The sequence below is a fragment of the Strongylocentrotus purpuratus genome, unplaced genomic scaffold (genome assembly GCF_000002235.5).
Source record: "Strongylocentrotus purpuratus isolate Spur 01 unplaced genomic scaffold, Spur_5.0 spur5_scaffold_2, whole genome shotgun sequence".
NCBI classification, from domain to species: Eukaryota; Metazoa; Echinodermata; class Echinoidea; order Camarodonta; family Strongylocentrotidae; genus Strongylocentrotus; species Strongylocentrotus purpuratus.
The window spans coordinates 27243548-27266453 of record NW_022145605.1 but is presented as its reverse complement, the minus strand read 5'-3'; the positions used below and the strand labels follow the sequence as shown (position 1 = coordinate 27266453).

Sequence of the window (22906 nt, the reverse complement as noted above, 5' to 3'; positions counted from 1 at the left end):
TTAAAACCCATCGGAACAGACGATTCAAGAACCATTAATATTGAAGGGGGAGGGGTTCCTATGATCAGGAAAGTTATGCATTGAGCTTTTCGTTTAAAATTGTAAAAGACAAAAAGGGGAATTATTCGGTCAAAAATATTGATAATTGAATTTTCAGACAAGGGGGGGGGGGGTCGAATATTTTCAGACCCCAATTGGTTATAATTATACAGACTTCCAAAAATTCCATCAGCTCTGTTAGAGATTTTAGAACCCAGGCGCAAGAAGTACCCTTCTCAAAGCAAGTATGATTTCTTACAGAGTAAGAGGAAATTGATGTAAAGGAAGTAATAGAGATTTGTATGTTCTGACTTTTGTTCGATTTTGGGGCACTCGCGTCCGACTTCGGATGCGAGGCCCTGCTAGAGAAACTTGAAAGATAACTACGTGAAGTTCATCCCCGTTTCTTCAACAAATCTATCATACATCTCATAACAGTTAGAGATATCATCAAAATGCATATTGGCAAAAATGTTGCAGCCTAGCCTGTTGGGATTTTCCGATCTTTTGTTTCAATTTCACTGGATATATTGTAAGAAGGAAATAATCAGCAGAAAGGAAGAATAATTATATCAGGGATTAAACATTTCAAAGAGAAACGGTATTGAAATATGTAAAGTCGTAAAATCTACTTTGAACATGAGGAAGTTTGCATGACATCATTTCAGTCTTTGTTATGCAAATAGTTCTCTTTAAACGTGAGACATTTCAATCACAATGTGTCAGCCTATGTTATGCAAACATTTGTCTTTGAATGACTTGCACGACTTGCAAACGATGGAAATAATCAGAAATAATCTTTTCAGATTGGACAGCCTTAAAACCCGACAACAACAATTACTACTACAAGACCCCCCCCCCCTCTCTCTCTCTCTCTCTCTCTCTCTCTCTCTCTGTGTGTCTCTTTCTATCTCTCTATCTCTCTCTCTTCCTCCGTCTCTTTCCTTCTCTCTCTCTTTCTATATCTTTCTCCTTAGCTCTATGTATTTTTATCTTCCTCTCTATCTCCCTACCCCTCTCTCCCCTATCCTCTTTTCTTTTCCCCTTATCTTCCTCTTTTTCTTGGTCGTCTTTTTTTTCCTCCCTTCTCTCTCTCTCTCTATTTCTTTCTAATTCTCTACATCTCACTTAACCTGCTCTTTTTGACCATTTCCCCCATCTCTCTTCCCCCAACCCTCTCTCCCCCTTTTCTTTCCCTTCTCACTCTCCCATCCCTATTCCCCTCTCTCTTCAACCCATCTTTTTTCCCTCCTCCTCCTCCTCCTCCTCCTACAACAAAACACAAGATTGTTCTAAGAAAAACACCAAATATTTTGCAAAGCATTACTTCATGGTTTAATGATTAACTAAACCGAAATATCGAGATTAACAGTGGCTTATTCTCAAATTGAAAAGCGGGGTGGGGTCCTAAAGAGACGGGATGTGACTTTTATCCGGGCTTTGCAAAAAATACCAGATAAAAACTTTAATGAATTTTGTTTGTTTGTTTACTTTCTGTTGTTTTGTTTTGGGGGCCTTCAATATTGGGACGCTGCCCCCATACTACCGTATATTCCAACTCATAACAGTAATTGTATCCGAATGAATTTGATTACGTTGAAGGATCAAATTTACGAGAATCTCTGCATTTTAAATAGATTCTATTAAGGGCCCCTAGCAATCAATAAAAACAAACTTAGATAAATTCTTTCATATATTTCGATATATTTTTTTGACATTGGAGTGGGCCTAGATGTCACTTAACGTGTATTAAACAGTAACACCAAGCTCGCGCAGGACATGGGTCCCTATAGCGCGCACTGCAGCGTGGTTCTCTTCGTAGGTGGGCTGAATCTGGTTCTCGGGTAGCAGGAACCCGTACTCGCCCGTGTCACGAAGCTCCACGGTGTAAGAATACTTGGCGCCCAGTCCGCCTTGGGTGTCGTCTCCGAATCGGGAGAAGGCGGCATAACCCCAGTCACTGGTCACACCCGAGCAGGCATCTGGAAGGAAAGAAGAAATACTGTTCTCTGAAACTGGATGATCTCCTTATTGGTTCCACGACAACTTCTTCTGCGAAATTGCTCCACGGTCGATATACATGTACAAATTACAACTGTTGCCTATAAAGTTGTAATAATTTTTCTTTCCCAGCTCTTTTCATGAAATGATTGTAATGATTTTTTTTCTTGATATACATCTTCTCAGAACGTTATTGATCAATATCTGTGACTCTATAGATAAATGAAGCTCTTAGAAGATATCAACAAGAAAATCATATCGTCACAATTATTTCGTGAAAAGAGGTAAAGAAAAGTTATTCCAACTTTCTGGGCAACCGGGTATATACACTAATCGAATTCATAACTTCAGCCCTGGACCAAACTCTGTAAAACCGACATGAGACCGACTCCTAACCGACTTATTGTTGGCCTTAGTGTATATAATATATGATGTATATTTTAACCTTTTTTAATAAGGAGGGGATGGGGTGGTCTGTTGTAGGTCAGATGTTGGTATTGTTGATATGACGAGGGTATAAACCCTAACCATAAACCTAACCTAAAAACCAAATTTGAACTCTAACCCTATACCCTACACCTCTGACACAATAAAGTCCGGATAAACTGGTGGCGGAGCATAATGTTGGAGCGCCGAAAAACTATGGCTTTCTTAGAAAATAATGATCTAGCACACTATCATAGAAATAACCAGCATCGGAGAGTTATGGATAATAACAGGAGGTTAGCAAAACAAAAAGGAGACCTATATTGAAGGCTCCCGTTTTTTTAGGATTTTTACAGGCGTTTCCAGCTTCCAAAATTCTCCTTAATAAGCTGGCAAAACAAGAGTCGAGAAAAGAGATTTTATCAGTCAGGAGAGGAATTAGGTAAGGAAGAGAAGGATGAATATGATGAAAGAATAATATTGATAATTACAAGAAGAAGGTGAAGAGGAGAAGGTGGAGGGGGAGGAGAAGGAGGAGAAGAAAGGGGAAGGAGGAGGGGAGGAAGAGGAAAAGAAGTGTAAGGAGGAGGAGGGAAGGAGGAGGAGGAGAAGGAGTAGGAAAAGGAGGAGGGTAAGGAGGGAGGAGGAGAAAGTGAGGAAGAAGGAGTAGGAGAATGAGGAGAAGGGAAGGAGGGCAGGAGGAGACAGATAGAGAGGAGGGAGAGAGAGAGAGAGAGAGAGAGAGAGAGAGAGAACAAATTCTCACATAATATCTCGGCACCGGCCCCGTACTTATACTCGACACCATGCACATCCATCATGGCGGTCTGCATAGCCGACGCCAAAACCATCTATGGTGGAGGAAAACAAAGGAAGGAATTAATAGTCACCCAAGACTAATTAGGGATCAATAACGGTACTACAAACAAAAATTGTAAAACAATAGAACATAATAAGAATACCGTTATGATAGTATGTAAGACGAGGCATCATTTTGCTGATGTACAATTACTGCGTCACTCCGTACGCGAGTGACGTCATTAAACAAGCGTTGAATGCAAAATGAACAGTCCAAACATTATTATTTATTTATTTATTTATTTATTTATTAATTTATTTCATTTACAATAATATTACTAATAATAATGGCTTCTTATATAGCGCACATGTCCGCCACGTCGTGACGCTCCTGGCGCTGCCCGATTATTACCCTGGCTTTAGCAAGGCGGCCATTACGGCGCTCTAGTATTTCAAGTAATTAATTCCTGCCAGGTACCCTTTTACATCACCTGGGTTGAGCGTGGCAAATGTAGATCAATGTATTGCCAAAGAAAATTGGTGCCTTGGCTGGACTCGACCCGCGGACCTTGTGATCGACAGTCCGATGACGTATCCACTCAACCACGACACCTTTATTTATCATGTTTCCAAGTGACTAACCTGGTCATCAAAGTCTTCGGTGCGAGGATTAGAGTCGAGGTACGACCAAGGTGCAATGATGACCTCAGAGTAACTGTGGAAGTCGATGAACACCATGAAGTCTTGCCCATCGGCCTTCTTCCCCCGTAAGAAACTGACGGCGTGTTCGACTTCGATCTCGGAGAGAGCATTTGAGCCGCGGTAGGTTTCGGAGCATTCCCATGCGCTGGCCCCGACACCTGCATAAACACATAAGAACTTTGAGGTTTGATACGTGTATAAGGAATTTGTCTTGAATCTTTTCAGAAGGCATGATTGTCTTCTGAACAACCTCTGCAAGTGGCAAAGCTATTAGGAGGGACTCGTACCGCGAACCATGTGATTCACAGTCCGGTGACCAATCCACTAGACCACGACACCTCTACCTCTTCGAGTTTCGTATTCCCTTTAATAGTTAGGTTTAGGATGTAAGGGACGTTTCCAACGGCATACCTCCCCATTCGTAGGGCCAGTTTCTGTTTGGGTCCGTACCAGTGCAAGGTGAGGCAAGGTTTGATGACCGGGTCTTGCGCCACATTCGATCCTGGAAAACAGCAACGTGATTAAATAAATAAGTAGATAAATAAGTTAATAAATGAATAGATCAATTAATAGATGAATAAATGAATGAATCAATAATAAATGAAAATAAACTAATAAATAATTAAATGAATCGATTGATTTATTCATTAACTAATAGAAGATAAATTAATAACTGGGATTTTTTTTTAAGCATCAGCTGTTTAGAGAAAGTATCTCTATCTGTAATAAATATTGTACGAAATGAAAATTATGATCAATGAAGTATATTCTGTCTCTTCTGTAGTTCGATTAATTAATTTCGTCTCGTCAAAATGTAGAAATTCATTTTGGAAAAGATAATATAGATCTGTTTGTATATTCGTTGACTGTTTAGAGTATATAAAAGTAATCATTATCGTCATTTATAAATTCGTTCAGTGTACAAAAAGGTCTACATGTGCATAACAATATAGCAAGATATGATTCTTTAAGACTTATGGAAAGTAACATTTATTGATGCGATCTGCATTTACAAGGATCGCCTTTTGGAATCAATATTTCGCCTGCTATACTAGTACGAGCAGAATGGAGTTTTTGACATGATTGTATACCGATAACCAAGTGTGGCTATATCCGTCAACGTTCAGAGATGGGACGATGTACCAGTCTAGGTTGTCGAACATTTTGACAGCTAGGTCGTCACCGTTGTCGTACTCATCCAGAAGCTTTGGAAAAGGAGCAAAAAGGGAGTACCATGAATGGAAGGAAACGGACAGGCAGGCAAACAAACCAAAAGACAGAAAAATGCTTGAAAATTCTAGTTTCTACAATAATGAAAGCTGAAGTATAGAATCAACACTTAAAAATGTAGATTTGTGACACTTTTCAAGCTATAGGAAGAAATAATTATCTTGTAATGTTTGCCCATCCTCTTTCTCTCTCTCTCTCTCTCTCTCTCTCTGTCTCTCCATCCCAGTCTATACCTATGACTCTTTGTCTCTCTTTCTCTCACTCATTCTCCTTTTCTCTTTCACTACCTCTCTCCCTTCTTTTTTTCTCTCTCTCTCCCCTCCAGCTCCTTCTCTTTCTTTCCTCCTTCCCCTTATCTTTGTCCCTTTCTCTTTGTCTCCACAGCTCTCACTTTTCCCTCTTCTTCTCTCCACGCACGTTTCCTTCATTTCTTTTTTTCACTGCCCTCCCCCCCCCCTCCCCCCCCCCCCCCCCTCTCTCTCTCTCTCTCTCTCTCTCTCTCTCTCAATCTCTCGTTCTATCTATACCTTTTGAGTGAATCCCATTACAGTAGCTGGTGAGACCCATTCTCGAGCATGAATACCGCCCTCAAACCAGACAGCTGGTGGGTTTGCAGACTGGCTTCCAGTTCCTCGAATCTTTGAAAGCAACAGGAATTAGTGACAATATACGTAGTATATACAACCAATTTTAGAATATTGTGCTCAAGCGTTCCATAGCAGTCTTACAGTAGAACAAAATAATAATCTTGAAAAAATACAACGTAGAGTATGTAAGATTATTTTAGGGCCTAAGTTACATGTACATTACCTATTCTAATGCATGTCAAGTATGCAATTTACCAACTCTTGAGGAGAGGAGACTAGCACTTTGTAGAAAATTCCCAAAATCCCTTTCAAATCATTTCATTAGTCAAACCTGGTTACCTCAGAAAAAAAAAAAACATGTTGATGGAGACATATTTTTAAGTGACCCCAAAATTGTGGAGCGTGTGTGCAGCGCTTTGTAACTGCAAGGAAAAGGCGCTATATCAAATATCGTTTTGGACTGGATATTGTGCGATTTTTAAATCATCAAAATGATGAAATTTAGTCAATCTTGCTGGAAAATCATTTACAATGACAACACTACACATATAAACAAGTTTAAGGACTGCACACAAAATATGGAACTTTAATTTTTAAGAATCTCTAGTAATATTTGGGTTACAATGGCATTTCAAGAGCAATTCTCTCTATCCGACTTTGCCAGTGTGATGTTATTTTCATATCGAATGAGAACGTGATCAAATATATTCCATTACGACAAGATATCATTCTTAAACAAACTAATGTGTGAAAGATATATTTTACCAACCTTAATTCCTTTAATGGGTCGTCCTTCGTATGAATCTCCAAGCAGGAACGGTGTGACGATATGACTATATTCACTAGCTATGTCATCAACCCATTGCTGAATCTGATTTAAACAAAATTTAAAAAACAGATTTAGGGTTCAGGGAAGAGAGCTAATGTAATAAAATTGCAACATTAAAAAGCGGGTATGTTTTGCACTTGAAAAACCTTTGGTGGCATAGATAGACTGCGAAAGGTGTTAACAAAAATACAAATGTGTGACTATACAATCATGTTATTCTTTGCAGGATAATCAGGCAGAAAAAATAGGCTTCTTCCAATATCATTTGCAACGATTTTGATGCATCATTTCATCGGGATTTTGTTTTCTTCTTCAGGGCGTGAACAAAATTAATGCCATTTAATTAATTACCTCGTTGTAAGGATGATAAACGTTGTAGTCGAAGGTACTCAACGCAGTCCCACTCAGTCGCTCTCTTTCCCGCCTTTCTGATATTTCGGACATCTGATTGGACACAAGTACGCTGACGTCATCTATATTGACATCGAAACCCAGCCCCTTATGCTTCAAGAGCATGCGCAGAGGGGCCTGGAGCTCGGGTCGTACCATTACATCGACAGGGTGATTTCGTATTTTAAGGACAGGGGTCCAGAAATCAAACTGTTAAAGCAATGACAAAAGTAAAAAATCGAAATGAATCAAGGTAGAAATTAGTTAGGATTGTTTACGAATTGGTTGATAATGATATTGGCTATTTGTTTTGTTTAGATTGGTGATATAAATGTTATTGGCTGTTCATCAATTCAATCATCAATATCATTTCGCCAACGGTTTGTAAGCCAAATGTTAATTAAGTGATAATTGATGTATGACAGTTATATAAGTTATATCATTGGACGGTGTTTAGTAACTGGTCTATCAATTAAAGATATTAACGTATTTTACCTTGGAAAACTATGGGAATATATGACAGTATATAACATGTATAGTGTGCTATCGGGATATGCGGTTATTAACGGGTCTTAATATCTTAAGCCCACGTATTTTTACCGCTTATCGAATAATCATTTTGTTCAAATAAAATGAGATAATTAACCAGCTGAAAAAGTTCTCACGATTAAAGCAGCTTTGTAATCCGAAATATAATTCTCGGTTAGATTCGACTTTATACAGTGGGCTAGTAATTGTAATATAGTGTAATTATCAGACAGTGGACTAACTACAGGGGCATGTGTCCCAAATTGGATAATGACAACAAAGGGAAAAGGCGAGAAAAGGAAGAAAAAATAAAAGAAGAAGAGCGAGAAAAGGAGAAAAAATTAAAGGTAGAGGGTAAGATAATGTGAATTTGGCACGATAAAAACCCCTAGTACACACTTGCATTTCAGCAAACATAGTAAAACAGGTGGCGCCTCCCTCCCACTTTGCCTCAAAGCCATATTTTGTCACACTCCGTCCCTCGGATAGGACCCCTTTCCTTACCTCTTCACCTCTAGTCCGTTCAAGGTCACTCAACCATTCAAGATGGTGCTCGGTTGCTGGTCTTATCCGCCATACTTGGTAACTTGAATCGAAACAGTGAACATTGATTAATTGATGGTAATCAGTTAATCAGGTTTTGATCTTCGGCACTCTCGTTCTCCCTTTAATTTTATAATTGTTTCATAAAATTTTCTGTCTCATATTGTACACTTTACAATGTTTTCATTCACCATTAAAAATTCAAAATTTAGTTACTTGTTGGATGGATTAAAGTATCTGGAAACGTGTACCTCGTTTTGAATGTCTCATTCAACTTGTCATGAGACGGAACGAGAGCAGAGACAGAGAAGACAAACGCAGACATAGAGTAAAAGACGGATATAATCATTACGAGTTATTTTAATCATACGTACCCTTCATATTTTGCATCTGCAACACAAGCAACCAATACCAGGAGAAAAAGTATTCCCACAAAATTCATGATTGCGAAGATTCAAAGAATACTCGCCTACGATGTAAAGGCATAACCGTAAAATGAGGATGTATATTTAAAACAATTCAGTAACGGGTCTCTTCTTATCTGATATAATTATTATGACAGAATGATCCATCATGATAATTATAATCTCAGCCAGGGGCGGCGATTTCTTTTCATGACCGGGGGGACGAAATGCGAGGAACGAGGGAAGAGTGACGTAATGAGCAAAAACGTTTTTTGGGGGAGAAAAAAATCCGCATCATCACCGCTCTTACAATATACATACAGGCCCCGCGGAACGTTTTTCAAGGTGGGAGTGGGGGGGGGGGCTAAAGTGTTTGCGATCAGATAGAGCAAAGCAAGTGGGGCGTAAATTGGCGTGGGGTCCAGGGGCGGAGCCCCATGAAGCTCAGAGTTTTTAGGCATTTAATAAGGGTCAGATGAGCATTTTGATACCTTTTTTGTGACACTTGCATGCAGGTCACTAATCGGAGTGGGGTCCAGGGGGCGAAGCCCCCAGAAGCTCAGCGGTTTTAGGCATAAAATTACGATCAGATGAGCATCCAGGGGCCGCCTAAGGGCCCTTGGTGGGGTCAGATGAGCATCCAGTGGCCCGCCGAGGGCCCTGGTGGGGTCCAGGGGGCGGAGCCCCGGAAGCTCAGGTGTTTTAGGCATTTAATTGTGGTCAGCTGAGCAACCAGGGGCCTGCCTTAGGGCACTTGGTGGGGTATAGGGGCAGCAACATTTGTAAATTAGTCACTGGTATCGAATTAGAAATAAACCGCGTTTGAGTTTTATCGGGAGGGGGGGGGGGGGACTGCCCCAAGCCCGAGTGAGTGAGCATAATTAATGAGAGGGGTGAAGGTGACGAAAGTGATTACCCCCTCATAGGTTTTGAAGTTTTGTTGTATTACAGAATTATATTCCTTAGCAAAACTATAGTATGAAAACAAACAATGTACTGTTTTCACACTTCACTTTTCTACAATATTTACTTGTACATTTTGAAGGATATTATGCAAGGGAGCAAAGCTCCCGAGCCAGAAGATTTTCGCATTTAAATTTGTCTAAACGCTGCACTCTTGGGCCCTCCAAAGCCTAATAGTGTGTTACAGTCTTTAGTCAGTATTTGCTGTACATTTATTTTTTTGTACTTTTTCAAATTTTCCGGGGGACGATCCCCCCTACAAAAATCGAGGGGGGAGTTTCCCCCCCCCCCCGTCCCCCCGGGATCGCCGCCCCTGATCTCAGCTATTTAAATGTAGATAAGAGCGTTATCGATATTCATGGCGGCAAGCGTTGCCTAAAGTTTACAGCAAAGGTCACCGACAGAAATACACAGGCGCGTACGCAGGATTTTTTCGAAGAAGGGGGGGGGGGGTTAAAATTTAAAAATCGCGCCAAAAATTTCGCAACGACTCAGCCAGCCGCTGAATAAGCGGGGGGGGGGGGGGGGTTGGTCACCCATTACAACTTTTTTTTTTTGTAATTTAGTTTTTTTTTAATTGAGGGGGGGGGGGTCCTCCAAAACACACACACAAACAAAAATTCAGGGGTTTCGACCCCCACCCCCCCCCCCCCCTGTGTACGCGCCTGGAAATACAGCATGCATTCACGTGTCATATTGTTTTGAATTATGAATAGTTTCTTTAATCGTAACGGCTGTAATTTTTTGGATATAGAGAAAGTGAATTAACAAACAAGAGGTGGAAATGGTTTATGACACTTTGCTCTATGCCTGAGGTCAGCATCTTAAAAACACCTGTAACATCTGTTTAGCATGTCTACAATAATGGTGTCTATATACTGCAAAGATGATCAGGATAATATCGACATGTTCATAACCCATGTTTATCCTCTCTCTCTCTCTTTCTGTCAATCTATATCAGTCTGTCTGTCTGACTGTCTCTCTCTCTCTATGTTACTCTGTCTGTCTGTCCATGGACCTACTACGGTCTGTCCCCCTCTCTCTCTCTCTCTCTCTCTCTCTCTCTCTCGATATCTCTCTCTCATCCTTTTCTACTCTCACTCCCCTCTTCCCATCTCTCTGCCTCTCCCTGATGAATGAGATGAAGACAAAAAATAATGAAATGAAACATTTTTTTTTCCCGAGAATAATGAAGTGTTTATTACGAAAAAAGAAAGAACTTTATGATCTTGGTAAATCACACTACATTCGTTTAATCAGTCTGGCTTGCCCCTCCCCTATGAAAAGTGCCCCTCCATGGTTCGGCTTATCTACGCCAGTAATAACATTCACCTATTATAATCTAATACAAATCAATATGATGTTGATATCCTATTTCAAATGCGTTGTAACTTGAATGGTGGCAAACTCGACATTTTAGTTGTTGTTATTTTTGCTTTTTAATATATTTGTTTTATACATATCTATTAATTTATTTATTCATCCATTTATTAATTCATTTATCTATTTATTCATTCGTAATATTATATTCATTCATCCATCCATCCATCCATCCATTCATCCCTGCATCCATTCATCCATTCATTCATTCATTTGTTCATTGTTTTCAGCTCAATGCGATGAAACCCAGTTCTCTCAAGATATGGTCGCCCATGGCGCGCACGGCAGCGTAGATCTCCTCGTATACCGGCTGAATCTGCCATTCCGGTAGGAGCTGTCCGTACTCGCCCGTGTCTCGGAGTTCAATGGTGTACGAATACTTGCAGCCGAGGCCGCCGTCCGTATCTTCGCCCATCGCGACGAAGTCCGCGTAACCGAAGTCTTTGCTCGACCCTGCCGCCGCGTCTGGAAATTAAAAGAACAACGTAAATACTATTGATAATTGAAAGTCATGTTTGCTGTTGTAATATTGATAACGGCACTTAGAGACTTCGGTGGTAAGCGCTTTATAAGGAACGTTTTATTTTTTTAATTTTTTTTTATCATTTCGTAGCACTTCTGTATTTATGATAAAACAATATTGTTGAAAGAGGAAGTACAATTTCTCTATTAATTATCAAACAACCTGAAGCACTGATATCTTACACATGATTTCTGCACCGGCTCCATAGGTAAACACTGTGCCATGGACACCGTTGATCGCATCTGCGACAGCTTGAGCGAAGGCCATCTGATAATAAAATAGATAGAAATTGGATTAAGAAATAACTCCAACACGATTATCAGGTTATCTACATTAATCCGACCGCTTAAAATATCTTAATGCACATCACAAGATTGACAATGGTGCTATGTTGTTATCTGTTTGTATTATGTGTTTTAGTTGTGGACCGAAGTATACATACTATTCGGAAACAGAGTTGGCTAACTCTATTTCAGTGGGCCAAATTTCGTTGGCCAAACTCTGTTCGTGTTTTGATATATGTGGTTAAGATATTAGGCCTCCGTGTGATTGAAACTATGGAGGAGGGGGGATGGGGGTCATCCAAATAGACCGAAAGACCGTAAAACCGACTGTGCACAAGACTGACAGACGGTAACCCACTAGACCGGCAATGACAGTCTCGTGAACCGTTTAGACACTTATTTTAAGCAGATTCAATGGACCGACGACCCACCATACCAACATGATTCTTTTTCTTCCTATCGTTTCTTGTGTATTTCTTTGGTTTTTTGGTCTCACGGACTTTTTTTCAAACTTTCTAATTTGTTTCCATTTTCTTTATTGGCTTACTGAGAATATCTTTATACACAATGATACATAAAATATTGAAAAGTTACTCATACAGGGAGAGGAGGGAGGGGGGATTTCTCTGCTTCGTCGTCGAGATCATAATGTTACCTGGTCATCGTAGTCCTCGGTGCGCGTACCGACGGACTTGTACGACCATGGTGCGATGATCTTCTGGGAGTAGCTGTGCCAATCGATGAAGACGATGAAGTCCTGGCCCTGTGATTTGCGTTCCCTTAGGAACCTGGTCACAGCGGCCACCTCGGGCTCCGAGAGTGGATTCGGACCGTGGAACTTGTCTGAGCACGGCCAGGGACTGGTACCAGCGCCTGTATATAGAGCGAACATGTCATTTATGTGTATATGCTTACATTGAATATACCAGGATTAAGATATCGTTTTCGGACCCCCCCCCCCCCCCCCACTGCCTTCATCTTCCTGTCTTTTTCCCGCTTTTTACTGACTATTCAATGAATATGAAAACAGCACATGATCAATTAGCATAATGAAAGCTGTAAGAAGGCGTAGAATCCCATACTGTCATCCCGGACAGCAATCCCCTCTCCCCTCGTAGAAAAAAAAAAGAATTTAGCACCCTATTAGTCAACCCCTTACTGACAAGAACCCTTTCTCTCTATCCTTTCTTGTCAGTGAAACGAGATTTAAGAAAATACCAACCTCCCCATTCGAATGCCCAGTTTCTGTTTGGATCCTTTCCTGTACAGGAGGAGCCCTGGTTCGGTGAACGAGTCTTCCTCCACAAACGGTCCTGCATTGGAATAAGAGAACAAAATTTAAGTTCTGACCATGAGGGGTGTTGTCAGAGCAAACTTGCCAACCAGCCAAGAAAAGGTCCGCGATTTGCCGACGAGGTTCGACATATTGTGACGACATTTTTGTTATGGAAGACTCCAGAGGGTGGCACTTCCCCCACCCCTTTATGGAAGCCCTTACTTCAAGAAAAAAACAACTAAAATGACCCTTAAAAATGGGTAGGGGTTTCGTCCAAACCAAATCTGATTCCCCCCCCCCCCCGGATGGAAGCCCTCCCCTTCCCCTTCTCACAGATCATCCTAGATTTATATGCCCTATGATAGAAATCAAACAAAGAATTACGTCTGCAATGAAAATTAGCGCTAAGTCATATTTCCACGAAAACGGTTTTTTATTCCAAATCATAGAATAAGATTTGATGTATCAGCATATCAGAACAAATAAATTATACAATTAAACAATTGATAATAAAAGAAAAAGATTGATATCAATACTTACAGGTCCCCATGTGTATGAATAGCCGTCGACATTGAGAGATGGAACAATGTACCAGTCTATATTGTCAAGCATGTTCGTTGCCAAGGTGTCGCCATTTCTGTAGTCGTTAAGAAGCTATTTTGTTCCAAGATAGATATCGTAAATTAAATTAACATGATAAATAGAATAGGTCAGTTTTTAGATTCTTTCCAACACGATCATGCGGACTTTCGAGAAAAAAAATCAAACTAAATATTCCTATTGACGTATTCATAATATTGTAATATACAAATAGGGTGGTTATAATGCCCTTGAATCTATTTTTCGAAAGCCTTTGCACTCATGTTAGTCTAATAGTCATTTTTGTCTTTACTGTTTAAATTGATATGTTGAGCATTCTTTTATGTAGTGTTCAAACGGTTTCATAGGGTAACATGTGTACTTAAAGTACAAAAGTAGATGAAACACTTATATCCAGAATATTAAAGCTTTAGGTTTGTCTTTTCTTAAATCTTATGAATAAAATCGAGAATCGAGTGAATTAAACTTAATAACTATCGCGTAAAATTCCACCTCAAGGAATTATATAGAATTGACCTCTTTTATTTCAGCCGACTGTAGTAATTTTGTCGGTGATGATTTAAAGATTACTTTTTTTAAGGTGTTTTATTTCCTCAATACCAGTAGAAGTACATATAATTAAAATCATGCAATTTACATCATAATGAATTTACATCATATTCAGAATAATCCAATTACAATTATAGTATACAAAAGTATAATTCTTAATTAACATCAATTGCTAAACAATAATGATATACAGTTAAAAAAATACCCCCCCCCCCAATACAAAATATATATTACACAATGCAATACAAAATTATAATTCTGAATTTACATCAATTGCAAAACAACTCTTTCATGCATTTCCTTATTCGTTTAAAACGACAATAGCAATAACAATAATGATAAACTCCTTAGTCATTTGATGTTCTCTTTTTTTTCTTTCAAAAACGCTTTATCCGTTGAAGTAAACAAATAAATAAATGCTTGTACATGAAATAATATAATCTGTCATTAATAATAAAAATAGTAGGCCTACTACTTCTGAAAATAGAAAAACTCCTCCAGAGAGAGAGAGAGAGAGAGAGAAAGATAAAGAGAAAAAAAGAAGAAAACACACACACACACACAAACACATCAGAAACGAGCACGGAAGAAAGAACAAAATTAAGGACGATATAAAAGTTCTGACTTTGTTTTTGATTGTTGGGCACTCGCGTCCGACTTCGGATACGAGACCCTGCTAGAGAAACTTGAAAGATAACTCCCCCAATTACATCCCGCTTCTTCAACAAATCTATCATGCATTCAAAACCAGTTAGAATAGTGTTTAAATTTGCTAAAACTAGCACAGAGATTGCTAGTTGATTATAGTTCCCTACTTATTATGTATATTTTTAAATTTAAGTATTTAAGGGCTGATTATATTCTATAGAAATAATCACACAGGGGTAAAATCGATATGAATCGGGTCTTAATTTCAATCAATACAGGTCTGCATAACAAGATAAAGAAGCGTTAACAAATCACAGGTCATGTTTAAACATTAGACATTTAAACAATAATGTGTCCAAATAGGCCATTTTTGTAATGTATGCAGATTTATACTCAAATGACTCGATACGAATCATTTCATTCACCTGTTACAAATAATTGCATTTCAATAGTCACAATGCAAATTGCATATATATTACGCGTTGTTAGGTAAGACGTAACTAATGTTTGCAATTTAAATTCTATTGAGTTACATTTATTCGTAACAGGTGCATGAAATAGTTTGTATCGAGGGCTTCGAGGCGCATCACAAAGGCATATATGCATAAATTTGTTACATTACGAAAAATAAAAGTTTTTCAAATGTATGGATGTTCTTTCCCACAGCTGCCCCTTTGACCTACAATTTGCTCTCTCTCTCTCTCTCTCTCTCTCTCTCTCTCTCTCTCTCTCTACCTTTTGAGTGAATCCCATGACAGTAGCTGGTGAGATCCATTCTCGGGCATGAATACCGCCCTCAAACCATACCGCAGTTGGGTTTTCAGATTGGCTTCCAGTTCCTCGGATCTGAGAAAAGAAATGAAATAGAAAAAAATGTATCATAGTCTGTTTTGATTACTTGAGAATTAGCAACGTGAATCGCTAAGTTTTTTTTCATAAAATGCAATTTAATTTGGTAATGGAATACCACGACGAAAAATATAGTGCAAAAATACTGTACATTTTGGTATTTCACAACGCGTGATTTTGGCTGGCTTGCATCTTATAATTGTGTCTCAAAACTATCTGACATCTCTTTAGATTTCTTAAAATTCATCAATATTAAAGCTAAAAGAATAATACAGTTGCGACACCTTTTTTAGAATTAACCTTGAATTTCATACATTTCTGAATTCATTGTTTTATCTATCCATAAATGAAAATTAGAATTTGCTTTGTTCGATGGATAGACTCAGAGTCGTAATATTTGACATGTTGATTATGCAATGCGTTGTTGCAGTACTTCTTTCAAAACTTCTCTACTTTTACTCTCTTTCCTCTTTCTATTTTTTTCCTTTCCTCTTCTATTTTCCTTTTTGTATTCGGATTGTTTTTTATAAGGCGTATCCAACAAAAGCATAATGCTTTTAGGAAGTACGCCGTCTTCCATGTATTAAAACTGTTGCTATGCTAAACTGTCATGTATGTATACATTTATTAATTTGTGGTATGGGAAAGAAAATGGAAGAAAACAAATACTTTCAATTGGATTGAATCAAACTAGATCAATAATGAGTAATGTTTAAACTCACTTTGAATCCATTAATTGCCCGCCCTTCGTAGGAGTGATCCAATAAGAAAGGTGAGATGATGTCAGAATACTCTTCTGCTATGTCAGACACCCACTGCTGAATCTAAAATGAGGTTGATAAAATGGTGTTTGTAAAGGGGGACATTTATGGAAATATCTCTCTCTCTCTCTCTCTCTCTCTCTCTCTCTCTAAGTGCCATATCGTTTGAATTTGGCGATGCTGTTCCACAACCCTCGGCTCCTAGCCTTCTGTATTAGTACCACTGTAACCACTCCCAGTTCTTTCACTCCTCTCTCGTCCAACAATTTCTGCAGACTGTCCATCCAAAGTATCCCCCTTCCTCCCCTACTCCTTCTTCCCACAATTTCCCCTGTCAAAGCAAGATTCTCTAGGTCTTCTTTACGTGTAATGTGACCCATGAACGTCAACTGCCTAATCAACATCTCTCGTATCATTATGAAAATAGCTGATAAGAAAACAAAATGTACCATTAATTCGAGAAATTGATATATGGGCAAATTTGATATGGTTGTGTGTACTTGGCCTATTCAATTTAAAAGGGGGCACGAGGAGGTTTATAAACCGAACCCTCCAATAAATTAATAATGATTATTAATTAATAAAAAAATTAATGTGCCATTCAACAATCGCACAAATCACCTCATCGTATGGATGATACACGTTATAATCAAAGTCCGCCAATGAGCTTATCCGTGGCTCGCGATCCCGCCTCTCATTAATCGCAGACATCTGATTGGCTATGAGTTTACCGACGTCAGAGATGGTGACCTTATATGGCAGTCCCATGTTCTTCATGACGTCAGGGAGCGTACCGTGGAATAGGGGCGGGACCATGATATCGACTGCTTCGCCAGGTATCTTGGAAATACTCGACCAGAAGTCAAGCTAGAGAATGAGAAGAAAAAATCCAGTCATTTGATGGCGATAAATTCTGCCATTGTTTTATGCAAAATAACATCAATTTTTGTAATTTATCACACGCATTTATAGCAATACTCTCGATATTTGGAAACACGTGTGGACCGTTTAATGTACAATTTTTTAAATTCTATTTTCCATTTTTGTTTTATCATTGTTATTTTTGAGGAGCTCATAATCAAGTTTATGGCATGTGCTGGGGAAAAAGAAGGAAAAAAGAGGCAAGGAATGGGGATTTCATGAAATATGAAATAACTTGTTATTAGAAGAAACTTACCGCATCTCCAAGATTCGATTCTATTTCTCTCAGCCATGTTCTGTGTGAATCGTTGGCGGTACCACTCTCCACACTTGCCATCTGCATTTCATGTTAAAAAAATTGTTTTGCTGTAATTCTTTCGCAAGTCTGAAATTGTCCTTCAGTAAAATGAGACGATTTTGGGACATCTTTGTAATGATATCCGTGTCTTTATATGCCCTGAGTCGGCAATGAGATAGAAAAGATTGTTGTGATAAGTATTTACATTTTTTTCTTAACAGATTATCTTCTGGCCACGCAATTCTGGTGTACAACAGAATTTTACATCTCTCATAAGTAACTCCACATGTGCCACATAATCACCTCTCGTTATTTTCAGTTTTAAAGGAGCAGTATAAACTACAGCCTAGTTTGAACCCCCCAACCCCCCCCCCAACCCCCGCTCCCACATCTCTACACGTCTCTATACAGGTTTCGTCTCTGTCCCTTCCATTTTTCTATTAATATCTTCTTCCATGTTCATTTCTCGTACTCCTTGTCTATTTCGTTGTCGCTCTCCACATAAAAAAAAAGAAAGAAATCGAACTCACCCTTCGTATTTAGCGTTAGTGAAGCATACAGAGGCGAGAAAAGTCGCGAGCAGTCTGAGTCCCTTCATGATGATGCAACTTAATCTGATGACTCTAATGATTCTGATGGTGGGTTTTTGTTTTATGACGGTCTTCTTTCGTTAGACCAAGGTCCAAGAGCGAAGGTTCAGGAGTGTGATTGGATGTCGCATTACCAACTACATTCAATTTTGTTTTGCTCGAAAAAGGTAGCCTCGTGGCCGGAACTTTTTATGGCACCCCTCCCGCCCCCCCCCCCCGCCCCCCCCCCCCCTCTCAGTGTTATTTAGGATACGCGTATGCTCGTTCCCTCTCTTTGAAAGCACCCCCTATCTGAGGACTGCCAACATTTCCGACCCCCCTATCGCGGGCTTTTCGCGGGCTTTTCCTGCCTTGGAGACCCCCCTAAATACGGAAAAATGCTCAATGTACCCCCCTAAATTCGGAATAATTTCTCAGGAGTCCAAAGAGATGAGAGAAAAAAAAGAAAAACACCCCCTTTTTAAAGAAATCTCCGGGTGAAAAGTCAAATACACCCCCCTTTTTTTTTTTTTTTTTACAATTCTCGGGCCGGACTTTGTCGCACGAAAAGTACCCCTTTACCGGACATTTTGGTAACACGCATGCGGTCATTCCGACCCCGGAGTGGGGAGGGGGGGGGGGGGGGGCCGGGGGCACCCCTATTTTGCTCACGGTTAAAAGAAATGATAATAACAATAGGTGGCCTATATATCGCACTTATATACAGGCGACAAAATATACTTGATGCGCGTCACTCTTACCCTGCTTTTACCAGTTTCGGTGCTCAGAGCATTCAAAATATTTCTTCCTACCGGTACATATCACATCACTTGGCAAAATGTGAAAATTCATGAGCAGTTTATGCGGTTTTATTGTCGTTGACATTAAAATCTGAGGACTTTTGTTGTATTTTTATATACTTCGGCTAAGTCGTCCGACTGTAAAAAAGAGTCTAACGCGCCCGACCCCCTCCTTTTTAAAACGGTCGTGCGCCGACGCCCCTTTTCCGTTGAGTATAATATATTCCCTTATTGAATAATGTGATAATATTACGTGTTATGGCCTTTCAAAGGTTTTGACTTATATATCTTGAGAACTTACACATACACGCCCAAGTCGATAAGAAGGATTATTTTGTAGCAATAAGCTTATTTGATAAAAAGCCTTTTACACAATATAACTTCGCATAGTGTTTCACAAAGTGACCAGATAATAACAATAATCATCAGTCGGTTGAAAAATTTGAAAGTCAGGGGGGGGGGTCTCGCAAAAACCTTAAACAGACATGGGTTGTAGGCCTACGACGCCAGCTCCATCGACAATTTCTCTGCTGACAACATCCGACAGTAAACAAGTTTTTAGCTTCAAAACTGTACCAAAAACTATATTTAATCAAATGTTAAAATGTGCACTCACTTTTGAAATATTACAGAAATTTCTTTAAAATATAAAATGTACTTGTTTACATGATTCAAGAAATGGAGGCCTTATACCCCCCCCCCCCCGGCCCCCCCCCCCCCCCCCACATCAATAAATAGAAACTTAGTGATCGTCATTGCATTCATCATGCATAGTATGGGCGGCCAAACGGGCCAATATCAACAGTCACAAAAACAAACAAAGATGCATACAAACAAACAAAGAAGCATACAAACAAACAAAGGACAGAGCAAAATAGACAAAGTACCCAGAAGAAAGGACCAATTAACAAAGAATAAATCAAAGGTCAGAGCAAAATAGACAAAGTACAGGTCAGAAGAAACAGAGGGCGTTTTGGTTTACGGTAAGCAAATAGACATCAGGCACGAAAACGAGAAAGGACAAACTCAAAAGGACATCAGCTCAGCTACGAAGTGACCCTCAAAGGACAACAGAGGGCGTTTTGGTTTACGGTAAGCAAATAGACATCAAGCACGAAAACGAGAAAGGACAAACTCAAAAGGACATCAGCTCAGCTACGAAGTGACCCTCAAAGGACAACAGAGGGCGTTTTGGTTTACGGTAAGCAAATAGACATCAAGCACGAAAACGAGAAAGGACAAACTCAAAAGGACATCAGCTCAGCTACGAAGTGACCCTCAAAGGACAACAGAGGGCGTTTTGGTTTACGGTAAGCAAATAGACATCAAGCACGAAAACGAGAAAGGACAAACTCAAAAGGACATCAGCTCAGCTACGAAGTGACCCTCAAAGGACAACAGAGGGCGTTTTGGTTTACGGTAAGCAAATAGACATCAAGCACGAAAACGAGAAAGGACAAACTCAAAAGGACATCAGCTCAGCTACGAAGTGACCCTCAAAGGACAACAGAGGGCGTCCTCGAGGTTTTTTTCTTTTTAATCTAGGGCCTACTCCAATATAATACGCTGTAGGTCAATACAACAAATATGGGCTTTCATCGAAAGGGTGCGGTGCGGTGCGGCGCGGTGTGGTGTGCTCAACACACCCATTCGATAAAAGAGGGGGGGGGCTTTTCTCGAAAGGGTGCGTTGAGAGCGGAGTACCATTTTAACACACCCTTTCGATGAAAGCGGGGGGGAGGGGGGGGGGGGGGCTTTTCTCGAAAGGGTGCGTCGACTAGTCTTTCGCATCAGTCGTTTAAAATGAGGATCTCGGACAGAAGGTAATAGTTGCCAATTTAAGTATATCGAAAATGTATTAAGTGAAATGGAATGGTCTTGATTACAGAGTGGTCTCTTTGATGGGGGAGACAGAGAGAAGGAAAAAAGGGAAAGGGAAGATAAAAGGAAAGAAAGAAGAGGAAGAAGAAGAAGAAAAGAGGGAAACGGGGGCGAAAGGCTCTTGCCTCCCCCCCCCCCCCCCCGCCAAAAAATAAATAAGAGAGAAGGGAAAGGGAAAGGGAAAGAGAATAAAAAAGGAAAGGAAGAAGAATATGAAGAAAAGAGGGGCTCTTGCCTCCTCCTCCTCCCCCCGCCAAAAGATAAGTAAGAGAGAGAAGGGAAAGGGAAAGGGAAAGAGAAGATAAAAGGAAAGAAAGAAGAGGAAAAAGAAGGAAACGGAGGCGAAGGGCTCTTGCCTCCTAGCCCTTCTTCCCCTCCTCCCCCCCCCCCCCGCCAAAAAAAATAAATAAGAGAGAGAGAGAAGGGAAAGGGAAAGAGAAGATAAAAGGAAAGAAAGAAGAGGAAGAAGAAGAAAAGAGGGTAACGGGGGCAAAGGGCTCTTGCCTCCTTTCTTTCCTATTCTCCCGCTTTTTTGTTTTTCTCTTTCTTTCTTTTCTTTCTTCTCTTTTCTTTCCTTTCTTTTCTTTTTTTCTTTTCTTTTTCTTTTTTTCTTTTCTTTCCCTTTTACTCTCTTTTTCCCCCTCCCCCTTTTCTCTTTTTCCCGACGGCAGCGCAATTTTACCGACAATATCCTGACAGGTGGGGGGGGGGTGTCGCACCCCCACACCCCCTTTGGAGACGCCCCTGCCTTCGCCACTGTTGGCGACCACAAGGCTATCAATACAAATTAAGACATATTAATGAAGATTCTTTTTTAATGTTGCAGAGAGATAAGTATTTTCTCTATGAACTTTTTTAATGGAAAATAAATAATATTAAAAACATGAATACAATAGCGGTATAATGATGAGAGAGATGATTTAAGTCATACTTTTTTTCAATGTGATTGGAGTGGACTTGAGGGTGGGGGGGGGGTCCTCCTAAGATCTCGGCCGTTTCACAGCCGATCGCCGCGAAAATGCATATTTATGGTAATTTATGCAAACAAGGTCAGAGAATTCACATTTTTACCCATAAATCATATATAATTCATATTCGAGCGTTCTTTTTCACTTCATATATTCGTTAGAATAATAATACGACAACAAAGTTGGAAGAGCCAGTTTATCCCTATGTTATCTCTTGTTTTGATTATTTGTATTTATGTATTATATTATTTTGTTATTTCATTTCATTTCTAACCACAATTCAACTATTTTTACCCAAAATCAAACAAATTTACTTGAAACAAGACCAAATAACCAATGTTTTCTCTTTTTTTAAAAGAATAAATGGTATTTCCATATGTTTGGTACATAAATCACAAAAATGAGCGATTTTAGATTTTTTTGACATGCAAAAACAAAAGGTCACGTGACTCCGCAATTATACGTCCGATTTTCAACAAAAAAATGTTTCAAAAGATGCGTAAGACTCGAAAGAAAAAAGTCATGAAAGAAAAACTGCCGCGGTTCCGGAGTAGTCGCGAAATTACTAGAAAGCACTAATCTTTTTTGGGGCCCTCAAAAATTTGAAAAATCGTACCCCCCCCCCCCTTGAACGCCAGGGGGGGGGGGGTATCTCCCAAAAACGGTAAAAATTAACGTGTTTTTTTTACACGTTTTTTTCACAGGGCGGAGCCCTCAGAAGCTCAGGGGTATTAAACATCAAAATTAACGTCGGATGAGCATAATTTTATACCTTATTTGTGACAGTGGCAGGACACAATTTGGTGTTGGGTCCAGGGGGCGGAGCCCCCAGAAGCTCAGGAGTTTTGTCCATTAAATAATTATTATTTTATACCTTATTTGTGACACAGGGGTCACGAATTGGCGTGGGGTCCAGGGGGTGGAGCACCCAGAAGCTCAGGGGTTTTGGGCAATAAATAACGGTCAGATGAGCATATTTTTATATCTATTTGTGACACTGGCAGACAGAGAGAAGGAAAAAAGGGAAAGGGAAGATAAAAGGAAAGAAAGAAGAATAAGAAGAGAAGAGGGAATAAGGTGGGGGGCGAAGGACTCTTGCCCCCCCCCCCCCGCCAAAAAATAAATCAGAGAGAGAGAGAAAGAGAAGGGAAAGGGAAAG

The 22906-nt window shown here is 39.8% G+C and overlaps 1 protein-coding gene and 1 non-coding gene across 2 annotated transcripts; both read right to left on the bottom strand.

Annotated features, from left to right (window-relative positions):
- Positions 1-1788: 1788 nt before the first annotated feature.
- Positions 1789-18133, bottom strand: LOC575704 (putative metallocarboxypeptidase ECM14). The gene is made up of 19 exons (XM_776090.4): positions 18060-18133; positions 17488-17568; positions 16932-17177; positions 16272-16373; positions 15436-15546; positions 13444-13557; positions 12850-12940; positions 12283-12500; positions 11526-11610; positions 11052-11285; positions 8035-8108; positions 6964-7212; positions 6553-6654; positions 5724-5834; positions 5058-5171; positions 4378-4468; positions 3907-4124; positions 3233-3317; positions 1789-2021 (listed from the first exon to the last, which is right to left on the bottom strand). Exons 2-19 carry the CDS (start codon positions 17566-17568, stop codon positions 1789-1791), a joined length of 2559 nt encoding a protein of 852 aa, XP_781183.2. The 5' UTR covers positions 18060-18133.
- On the bottom strand, positions 14692-14754 carry LOC115926978. Its single transcript, XR_004065394.1, has one exon. It is a non-coding gene; the product is annotated as a U7 small nuclear RNA (small nuclear RNA).
- Positions 18134-22906: the final 4773 nt, after the last annotated feature.